At 24.3% G+C, this 12,666-nt stretch overlaps 1 protein-coding gene across 5 annotated transcripts in view; it reads right to left on the bottom strand.

Moving 5' to 3' along the window:
• The window catches only part of LOC126897071 (nitric oxide synthase, salivary gland), an 84,835-nt gene that overhangs the window by 12,114 nt on the left and 60,055 nt on the right, over positions 1 to 12,666 (bottom strand). For all 5 annotated transcript variants that reach the window (XM_050670468.1, XM_050670473.1, XM_050670470.1 and 2 more), the window contains 2 exons: positions 9,293 to 9,434; positions 1,376 to 1,515 (listed from right to left, as the gene is read on the bottom strand). In XM_050670468.1, coding sequence (XP_050526425.1) covers positions 1,376 to 1,515; positions 9,293 to 9,434 — 282 coding nt within the window. The remainder of the gene's footprint in view (positions 1 to 1,375; positions 1,516 to 9,292; positions 9,435 to 12,666) is intronic.

Here is a 12,666-nt window from a genome sequence, read left to right as displayed (position 1 = left end):
GAAATAGAAAAAGTATAAAATTTCTTGTACAAAAATGAATATTTTGATCTCATATAATAAGTCTTATTCACTTTAAATTAATTTTTTTTTTATTTGTTATCATAATCATAATTTTTGTATATATTATGTTCGTATTTAAACATTTTATTGTAATTAACTTAATTCAATACCCTGACTTGGTGCGAGTTCTAATAAAACAAAAAAATTAAAATTTACTAATATAAACTTGTTATGAAAATGAAATGTTGCATTTTCACATGTAAAAACACTGTAATATTTATTAATAAATATTGCTATTAATATATAATGTAATGAAGTTTTGAATCCTATGCAATACTGAGAGATTCAGTAGATAAATAAAGGACCCTATTTTAATTTAAAAATACTAATTTTTTCGATTAATAACCAAGTAGATTTTTTAAAGGCAAGTAATATTTAATTTGTTTCAACATCGCTACTAATTAAAGTTTAATCAAAAGGCTTATTTAAGAAATAAAAACCCTGTTGCAATAAAATATTTTTATTCATTTTACTTAGTTTTATTACATTGTACTAAAATGACACTTTGGGATATACATCCAACATAACATAAATTTGTATTATATGTTATGAATAAATCATTCAACAAAATATCCCAGAAAATAATTTACGACGGAACAGTTTTAAAGTACTTTAATATAATTGTATTAAATATTACCTTAATGCATTAAAACTACAATATTTTGATAGGAAATATAGCAATTAATATCAGTGTGAAGAATACAAAATTTATTTGGTTCAATCTCGATATGAATAATATAAAAGTAGTACTATGATTTCAGGAAGGCTTTTGCGGTTTCGTGAAAAATTAAGAAATGCAATTTAAAAGCTTGTGACTACAAATATTTCAGAAAAATATGATTTCAAAAACTATTTAAATTAAGTTGAAAATGAAAAAATCCAGTTATTGTATTTTTATGGCACTTAAAAGGCTAGATTAAGTAACAATAAAATGTTAATCCCAAGTACAAAAAACACTGGACAACTGTATGGAAAATAATACTTTATGAATAAATCAATGAAGATTGAACAATTGTATTAGTTGTTTGTAATACATATAGATAAATAACTGAACTATTTAGCATTTATTTTAAAAATTGTTGACTTAAAATTAATAATTTACTTTATGTCAATATTTAAAAAAATGTTTATACCAAGCTTAATAATATGTAATGTTTATTATATTTTTCAAATAATACTAATAAGGTAAAAAATATTAAAAATAATATGTATCTTGACATCAATATTTGAATTTTAAAGAACTAAAAATCAATTGTTTGACATGTACTTCGTTATTAAGTTCAAATTTTATTTGAACATTATAAAAGCTTCTTACCTAGGGTGAACAAGTTTAACTTCTAAAATTAGTTCTCTTGGTAAATCAAAATAATCTGGATCGTGTCCATTGGCTGATAGTACCAATGGTAATAAATCCCATTTTGTTCCTTTACCTCGCCAACCCAACTTCATACAAACCTAGAAAAATAAAGTGTTATTTTTAGAATCTACTATCATTATGTTTATCACAAAAAATGTTTTATATTTATTGAGCAATGTAATCAATAGTATTCTTTGTAGATAACATATTAGCTCTAGATACTCGTCACGTTGTATCAGTTATGATATATGTAGTCTTCATGTTGTGAATCAATTCAACTAGAAATATTTTTCATTCCGAGCAATACATTTGTTTAGTAAATCTTTTAACTATAAATTTTCTCGTATTTTTTATTTCTGCTATATTAATAATATTAATAATATTAATAATTTCTGTTCATGCTATACAACTATGTCACTTCCAGCTTACGATTTTGTAGTTTTACCGTCACCCATTATTAATTGCGTACAGCTATGGAATTATAGGCGCTCAAAATATACAACTATACAGCATGTTCAATAAGTTCGGAAACACCGATTTGTTAGAGCTGCTAATGATTTTTTAATAATTTTTTTTTAGAAGCTAATGGATTAATTAAAATGCATCTTTTAATATTAAAATTAAAGTTCAACCCTAATGTAAAAGGGTAAAAATCTACCGCCACGTGTTACTATTCTCCTATTTAACTATTTAACCCTTCGTCTATGGCCTTGAGCTAGACACTGTTGTAACGCATTCACCTCACCCCGCTCACCGTACACTATTCCTGTATAATTTTATTTTTGATTTTTGTACGAGTGCGTGTCAACAATATTATATATATATATATATACTAATTTTTATTGTGGCACGGTCACTCGTGCCACCTTTATCAGCCGTCGCCCTACTATGACTACTTTTGTTTGACTGACCAATACCGCGTGCCATATGCCACGGTGCAAAGTCCAGCAAGAGCCGCGCGGTCGACGACGACCCGCCGCAAATGATACATTTAGTCTTCTTCCCGTTGTTAAAGTGACAACGTCGATGGTGTACGCCACCGGCTCGGGACGTGTCGCACAACCGAACTCGACGAACCGATCCGCACCCGCGAACTGTCGCCATCAACGCTGCTAACTTTTCGACGCCCGAGAATCATGGCAGACACCGCGTCACCGTCGCCAGCCAAAGTGCCGCGATATTATTTTCGTACCTAAGTCGCTTTTCTATATATGTATATACACTAATTACTATTAAAATGTATATATTAACAGGCTTTATTCTCATTAAGAGATATAAAGTGTATTCGTTCCGATTACGTGGCCTCATATGAGTCCCGTAATGAGTCGTCATTTTTCGACACTACCTCCACGTGCCGGGAGTGGGTAATTTGCGCGCCTGCTGCTTTCCTTGGATGTGGTAGCCGTTTCTCCAATTCCCTCTCCGGAATCGAACTCTGATTCTCCGTTACCCGTTACAATCATGAAATTGATAGTAACTACTATCATAAGTCGATAAAGTAGGGAAAAAGTTCTATGGAACAGTACATGAAACTTGATGAAAACATGATCGAGTTCATAACGATTATGGTCATATTACATACTATAATATTTTAACCAAAAACATACATACTGTAACTATTTATGTAAAAAAAATATGGTTAAAAAAACTAAAAAACACGCTTTCATAGCATATGAAACTAAAAAGTAAAAAATAAATATAGTTAAAAAAAACTATACTTATTCCTTTAGGAGTTTTAGCATTGGTATCTAACATACATAACTAATGATCACTGTTACCTGTGACCGTTGGAACTTGTTCAATTTTTATAGTCGCTTTATCGACAATTAGTGTCATTTTAAGTACGTCATGCTCTTAAACATATTTCAGGTAGTAGTTTGTAGGTTTACACAAAAATTATCTGTGGTCATTATAACATTATTATTCAATACGCAAACGTTTCCAAACTTATTCCTATAGGAGTTGTAGTGTACTTTTCAACCACCAACTAATAATTATTTTTAACTCAAGTTAATGTAACTTGTCTACATATTTTCTAATATTACATTTGATCTATCGACAGTTAAGGAATAGTTTGAGGTAAATAAAAGACTATAAAATAGTTTCTGTGATGCATCATTTTTCGATTTTGACTTTTATACTCATGACAAAATTAAACTTAAGTTTTTAACCTGTGCAGACTTAAGATTATTTTATATATCTTATTAAGTTATATTTTAGCTTCGATAGCTGTAAAGTTATTAATTTTACCATGATGTATTTATTTATCTTTATTGTCTAAAGTCTAATAAAGGTTTCAAGATTTTAATTCATAGATGCTACTATATAGAACATTTTAAAAGCGTTAAATTTATCTTTCCCTATTATAAAAATAATTTAAATAACAATAACATAATTTTCTAACTTTTTAAAAGACTAAGCCACTCCTTTAGTTTTACATATGGTTGTATTGATCTGTATACTACATTTAAGGAAAATTTAGCATACAAGCGTATAATTAAATTAAGAGCGAGAGCCTTCACTAAAGTCGAGACATTTAAAATAGTTATCTACATTAAAACTCATCGCGAGCCGCATCATTTATTAGTGGCTAAATTCAATTCTAATTTATCTGTAAGTGAAACAACCCTTACCGTAGGTAATGCAACAATTGGTCCGTCGTTGATTAACTGATGACTATTTACCAACTGATAGTTGTAATATTATGTTATCAACAAATATAGTGTTTTTAAATTTTGTTATTCAAATGAAATATAGCAGATAATATTATCATACCAATTTTCAATTCACAACGCAAGTATATTTTCAAAACGAATGAATATTAAAAGAATCTTCTAATTTCTATGGTATTTTTTTACTATTTGCTAAAATTTTGAATAACTGATATTTTATTTAATTGACAAGTTTAGAATTCAAGTTAAATATCAATATTAGTTGCTGATGGATTAGATTTATAATTTACACTTTTCCATTACTTAGATTATAGCAAATTTAGTCAACATTTTTACAACTGTAATGACAGTAAATAAGTTAGAAAATTTTATGATAGTTTATAATTTTTACTTTTAATCAAATATCTTGATACATTAAGTGTGATATTTAACTTTTGTGTTTCATATTTGTTAAGGTGTAACCTCATGAATTTATATTTTATTTCATAACATTTCTCTAATTTACTAATTCAAAAATTGATTTCATTTAATATTTGCTAACATTTTATACATGACATACATGTTGAGTACTAATTAAGTTTTTTATCTTTATCATGCATCTTTAATTAGTATAATTTATGGATCAAAACAATTTAAATCACATATCAAAATTTAATTATAAATAAAAAAGTATTAATTAATTCACAATTCTTTATTACAGAGATATACATTAATAGATAAACCAAGTATTTTCTTCTATTTCTGAATTAGTATTATTTTTGAAATACAATTAACTGAATATGATTACAAACTTGAAATGGTATTTCATCAAATAGAATTTTTCAATAAAATATAAAAAAAATATTTTAATAAATGTATATAATATTTTATTGTTTTGTTAAAACAATTTTATTCAGTGTTTGAAAAATTATTAAAAGAAAAATTACATGTATAATTGGCTGAAGGGTTGAATTTTTATAGATGAATTATCATTTAAAGTTTTCATGCTAAAACATTGTAGTTTCATATTTGGTAACCATAACAATTAATGTAACATTTATTTTTTATTTTGATATATATTTAGAAATACTTAACTAACAAAAATAGTTAATTCGAATAAAAATAATAATTAAATTTAAATGTTGTAAATTGGAGTTTACACCAATACTTCAATTAAAAATATGTCAATATAAATTTAATTAATTTAGTTTAGAATAATAAATTTGTGTTCATTAGTAAATTAGAATTATATGTATTATTATTTTGAGTGTGAAATATACAAATAAAATGTTCTCTATTTTGTATTATTGCATATGACGGTTTTAAAATGTTTACAATTAATTATAATTATAATAAATATATTTTATGATTTATTAAATGACTTTTGATATGATTTATTTATTAATCTAACAAATGAATTTAGATAAAAATATATCTATAATATAAAATAATAAATAAAAATATAATTTAAATCCATTATCAAAATTTATTATTTAAATCAATGTAATATTTTTATGTTTTAACAATGTATTTTGGGCTTCTATAAAATATTAAGTGTTTTATATTTCAGAAAATTCTTTTTGTATTTTTTTCTGTTTTATCATTCAATATTGTTTCATATTTATTTAAAAAATAATGTGTTATTTTGGGTTTTTTTTAAACTCCAATAAGTAATAAGATTTTTTATAACATATATTTGAAAAAAATCAGTTAATTTATGCATAATATTTGTAATTATTATTATGAATAAAAATATCAATTAAAAAAAAATTTTTTTAGATCCTCTTTAACTAAGTTTTATTATATTAAAGGATGATAATCATTAGTCATTGCATAATACTAGTAACATTTTAAATATATTTTAAAATGTCATCAATATATTTACAGGCTATCTATTTCAATTGTATATTTTTCTTAAATAACTTATTGAAAAATCCTGTTTCCATAGAAATACTAATTTCTTATTATGCAATTAAAAATGTCGAGAAATTTGTTTATTTTTTAAATTAATGAACCGTGCATTTTACTGAAAATATAAAATTGAGTAAACCCAATGTAATATAATAAAACATTACATGAAACTGGACGATGTTTCATCACAACAGAATAGTAGTTGAATTATTAAGTAGTATATTATCCAATAGAAAGATAGAGCTTATGGTACAGTGAAATTATAATATTCATCTGACTAGTATCATTTACATGCAGATTTTTAATGGATTTATCAATAGAAAAGTGAACACAAAATTATAGCGCACGTGTTAATAATTAAAATTATTTTAGTGAATAATTAGAAAACAAAATTAGAAATAATGTGTACATTATTTGAATATTAATCATCAAAACAAAAATCAATATGTGAAAAATAAAAGACTAAAAATATTGCTTACAGAGCAAGAAGATTCTATAGGTAGAACTTTTTAATTTTTAATAGATAGAACTTTTAAATAAATATTGCATGCTTAGTAACATTGAAAGTAATGATATCAACATTCTAAGTCGAGTACTAAATTAATTACATAATGTATTATTTACGTAGAAAATTAGGGGTTAATCCAGTAACATATGGCCGGTGTAAGGAAAAGTATGTGGTATTTTTCCTAACACGACAACCTCATAATATTATGTTTGTTAAAAAAAAGTTAAACACAGGAATTAAAAACTCTACATAAAAAGTGTAGTACAATAGTTATTATAAATAATAATTTCTCAAATTGATTAATTTTTACAGAAAATGATAAAGAATTAAAAAATTAAAAAGTTTATTTTAAAATATCTGACACAGAACCTTTAAATTTTCATGCCGCAAAATGATAAAGACGCATTAAAATCATTTTCACAAATAACAATGTACAATTAGTTATAATTGACTATAATATTTGATGAGATAACACATGTTTTTCAACAACAATCTACTTTCACTTGTAAACATGAAGAAAATGAAATAATTTACAATTATTGTAAATCATATTTTTATTGATATTTAATAATTCCATTGATAAGGTACAATACCAATTTAACAATATTAATTGATCGTTTCATACTCAAAAATGATTATTAAGATAAATCAAGTAACAATAATCAGGCAATTTATGATTATTGTGTTTACGGAATTACACATTGATTAGTGTTTACTGTGGCAAACTGTGCTTCCAAACTCAAAATTGATGCTTTTAAACAACAAAATCTCAAAAATGACTTGTCCAATTTTAAAATTTTAAAAGTATTTTTGTTTTGAATAAAATTACCTAACCGAAAATTTAAAAAAAAAGTAATGGTTGCCATTTATATTTCTTAAGTTAGGGTAGATTTCTACATTTTAAACTTTAATATTAATCGTAAAAGATGCATCTAATTATTCAATTAGACTCTAAAAAAAAAATTATTAAAAAAATCAATAGCGGCTTTAAAAAATCTGTTTCCGAACATATTGAACACTCTGTATACCATACTTCAATATTATAAAAAATATCAACTGTATATAGATTAGTTCAATGTTTCTCAATAAAAAAATCGCGATCTTCTTGGAGGTCGCAACTGTTTGTTCATGGTCGTCAAGACATAATTCAAAATGATTGTGCCTATGATAAGAGTTACTAAAAAATTGAATAGCCAGTGATTAAATGGTTAAGAAACACTGTCAGTAACTTATGAATCAACAATTTCCATTGAACATTATCTCAAATAAAGAAACTATATTTGATTTAAGTCATTATAACTTTAAAGTGCATATTATCGTTTGTTAACTTTTCCTCATTAAAAATGCATAATTATTTGTTAGTTATCATAACAGGTAGAATTAATTTCAATTAAATTATTTTGTTAGGTTAATTAATATTGAAGTCTTATAAATAATATTTTGTTAAGTAAATTTGACAAATTATTTATAATTTTGTTTATAACTTAGAGCGTTACTATAGGGCTTTACTTTTAATTAAATTATTTTAAGTGTTATATAAATAAAAATTTTTACAAAAATTTAATGATATTTAAGAAAAATTAACTTTTCTTCACAGGCTTAATTGGACTTCAAAGCAAAATTTTACTAATAATTCTTATAAATTAGTTCTTTGAAACTTATTAATATAAAATTATACTTAAAATAATTTTGTTGATAAATCTTATTAAAGGCTAAATATATAAAGCCATAAATTGTTATTATTTGTTTTTAGATTAGTAATTAAGTAGTCGAACTTCTTTAAAGTTTCAAAATTACGTAATATTTCTAAATGATTATAAATTATACTTAGTTTAAAATCACAAAAATTGCAAATTAAATTTTAATTAAAACTACACTTACTATATATTTATCTTTGTTATTGTAATAAATAAGATGTTTATTACATAAGAAATTTTATCTTTTTTAATTATATGGCAAATGATACATTCATTTTACAAACGTAATCATAAGTAAGGTTACTTATTTGGCAGTAAATCATAAAATAAAGTTTCTTCAAATACAGTTTCAAAAAATATGTCCTTAAAATAAAATACAGAACAAAATCATCGAAAAAAGTAATTTATATCGTTATTTATAAAGCTGATATCCCTTTTAATTTAAAGTAAATATTTATTTGATCTTTTATTTTATTACAATAAGTTTTGCATTTTTAATTTATAAAAATATTTTTTATAAAAAAATTGATCACTTTCATATTACGCTTATACGACTCATTCATTAAAATGAAAGGTACGGTTATTGAATAAGCCAGCTTATTTATCATGTATTTTCTCTTTTTATAAAATTTATTTCTATTTATCTGTTACTAACAATGGTCATTGTTAGAAATGACATGTGGTTACACGCATTTAAAGAATATAAGAAATTATAGTAACTTTTTTGATAAGAAAAAACTTTTATTTGTTATTTTAGATTTGCACAAATATTATGTTAACTTCTCATTTATAAAAAAAATATGTTCGAATTGATTTTCAACAAGAGATTTCATAGTTTTTTCTAGTAAAATCTGTTATATTACATCGTTAGTTGAATTTAAAGTTGTTTGGTTTTGAACTAAATCAGATTTAAACTTATTTATCTTTTTTTTTTAATGCGGTGTAAGAGTACTGTACATTTTAAATTTAGTTACTTAAAAAAAGTTTTCACAGATTCGTGATAAGGCCTGTTGGTTAAACTTTTGGTGTTTATTTTTTTAATATAATTTGATATTTATAGTCGTTTCTAAATAATAATTTTCTCTTAACATGAGTTGTTTTTACTGACCTCGGTGAATTCTGCGTTCATAGGATCACCTATAAACGTTCCGTCAGGTTGTTTGTATCCAGCGTAGGAAATTAGTTGTGCATTCCAAACTCTAAAATCATGGCGACCATCAGTCCTTTGCTGAAATACAGTTATTGCTGATCTGTAAAACAAGAATGGAGAATAATTAATAATTAATTAACAAATTATTCTTTAGTTCTCAAAATAAGTAAAAATATCACACTGTAATAACAACTCAAAATATGACTACCGTATTAACTATAAAAAAAACGTTAACCGTGATTGATAAACAGTATAATTTAGTATAAAGCATTCCATTTTATAAATACGACATAATACGATATTGCTTTGTAGTGAGCGTCATTTTTACTATAAGAAAATATGTATTACTCAAAATTTGTCAATTTTTAGTGACTACAATAGAGTAATCGTAGTGCTAAATGTTTAATACGTGTATTTTATCAAATATAAACTAGTTAGATGAAGTGTTATGTACTTTTTAACATCGAAGTGAAGCTGAGAAGATTGTTTTTAGTCTATCCATTGACATGACGTTTTTTTTATGACTGTCCATGAAAATTCTCAGCTCTCACTGGACCGAATGTAATGATACGACAAAAGAACCCGATTTTAATCTAGTTGAACTAATGGTCGCCGAAAAATGGAAAACCCTCTTAATTTTAGACATTTAGAAATATCTCATTTACAATACCGTAACACATGATAATTTTCAATTACTTTTTCTGAATTTGAAAAATTGCCATTACTTTTTGTTTAAATACTGATCTTAATGGAAATTTAAATACAAAAATAAAAATGAGGCGCTAAGTTTACATAATTTTTGTGAAAATTCCATGAAGTATAAGTACATAAGAGGTTTTAAAGATATCTCCTATGCATATAAAATTCTTTTTTTAATTCAACTATCGAAAACATTTAAACAAAACATTACTTTAAAGCAATTGTAAAATTACAGATATATAAATTATTGTGAAATTAACCAAATTCAAATTGAAGTGTATTTATGATATTGATGTGAATTATTATCAGATTTTATCTATACTTGTCCTAGCTATATTTCGAAAAATACTGAAAAAAACACAGTGTTTTTTTTTTGTATATTTTGATGTAAATTTTAAAATAATCTGAAGGAACACTTTCAGTAGTACAATAGATATAAGGTGTAATAGGAACCTTAGGTTAATAGCGTAATTAGAGAATACGGAAATTAGGGAAAAACCGCATTGTCAATTCTTGTTATGTATCTACTTCTATCAATTGGATGGTTTGAATTATGAATTGAAAAGAATTGCAAGTAAGATTGGTGAAGTGTAAGAAGATAACTCAATGATACCGAAAGGAAATAAATAGAAGAAATATAAAAAGAAAATGGGTCTTACTACAAATTTGTTAGATGTGTTTAAAAACTTGTCTAAGTAGCTGAACTCAAATTTTAGAAAAGCAAAGTAATAGAATAATTTCTAAGTAAAAAAACAATGAATTCTTCTAAAAATTTAGTCGCAATTAAGAATAATTTATAGTTCAAACTTGTTTTTTAATGTAGTAAACTTAAGCTCAAACGTTGAATTAGTTTAATTATTGTTTTATTAGAGAAATTATATTTTTTAATTAATTTTAAAAATTCAATCGTTAGCTTTCAACTTCTATTTTTTCATTTTAGTTTTTAAATCTGTATTATACATTTGGTAGTTTTAAGGGTTTATTACATAGTAAATAAAAAACATTGTAATTTATACGTTTCTCTTATTAAAATAGTTAATATGTTAGTAGTAACTCGAAATTTTATCATACAATATTACAATACATAAAAACATTTACTTATTCTGAAAAAGTCTAGTTAATCCTTTTAACCATAAGAATACGAGTTCTCTCTATTGTACTTAAAGACTTACCTTTAAGAATTTAAAAAATGAATGTTTCAACTTTTAACTTTTTTCAAAAACTTTTTAAGCAGAATAAAGAATGACAAATCTTTAAGCCATCACTATTTACAACTCTTCGAATTCAACTACACTACTTTAATACTCAAATGATTTTTCCTTATTGTTTGGTAAATATTGCAAACATTTTACGACTTTTAAGATATAAAATTATAACATGATAAAATCACGAAATTCAGATTTATTTGCCATATTAATTAAAATAAGTTCATCAGGATTTTTAAATTTTGAACCATTAATGGTTTTAAATAGCAATTACGTACTAAGTTTAACTGCCTTATCAATACTGAGAATTATAATAACTTCCTCTTTCTTTAACTAAATCTTTCTGGTTTATGTTTTCTGGTTCACTAATGATCAGTTTTGATAGTGTTTTTGAACTTCATATCTTAGTTTATTGCGCATTCTACGGTTATAACTTTACTCAATTCACCTACATAAGCGCCGGTATTATATATATATATATATTTAGTTTTGAATAATTACTGTCAAACCGGAAATTAAATGTGTTTTAACTTATCATTAAAAGTTATAGCATGTGAATATTTGTAATTATTGTTAAAATATATGTTAGTAATTTTTATTGAAAAAAATATAATGACATGTATATGTATGGAAATTTTGGTTAAAAAAAAAATCTATCAGGTTTTTAAATTATTTATTATAAAAACGATATTGCGTTATCATTTTTCTAACATTCTAATAATAATAGTAACAATTATATGTATGAGTTTTGGAATTCTTAGTTTCTATGCGTAGCTGAGAAGTTATTGCTTTTACTTTGAGACTGGAGCACCTTTGAATTGATTAAATAAAACTAGTGTGGCAATAAATTAAGTTGACATAAAATACAAAAGATTGGTCATCCTGAACCCAACATTTAAAATGTTTATTTTATGTAAAGATAATTAATTTTTAACTACAATTAGTTTTTTTAATAAATTATAGTCTAGCCCACATTTAAATGTGCCCAGTGTTGATAAGATGAAAAAATAAAACTATTCAAAATTTTTATTTCTATGAGATATCAAGAACAAAAGCCAAAATTTATACAATTTTTAGTAAAAATGGCCTATTTGGAAGTGATTTGCATAGCAACAGAATATCTACATCATATAAAACTACATTAATGTTTTATCCAGTACTATATAATTAAAAACGACTTTCCGAAGATATGTCTTTTATAAGTAATCAGCTTCTTAAGTCGTTAAAAACACTAAAAAACCTCAGGTAAAATCAACAAATGCATTATAAAAATACGTCTAATAAACTTTTTGTTGAATAAATAATAGTTTTTTTTAATTTCCCTATTTGAATAATGCATGCATCAAAATATAATTTACAGTGACCATATTTCAGAAAAATACTATAATTTACCAATCTACTGAGTAAGAACATAATTATTATATTAAA

The sequence above is a fragment of the Daktulosphaira vitifoliae genome, unplaced genomic scaffold (genome assembly GCF_025091365.1).
Source record: "Daktulosphaira vitifoliae isolate Bord-2020 unplaced genomic scaffold, ASM2509136v1 Scaffold_1, whole genome shotgun sequence".
NCBI lineage: Eukaryota > Metazoa > Arthropoda > Insecta > Hemiptera > Phylloxeridae > Daktulosphaira > Daktulosphaira vitifoliae.
This window is presented reverse-complemented; position numbering and strand designations above follow the sequence as displayed.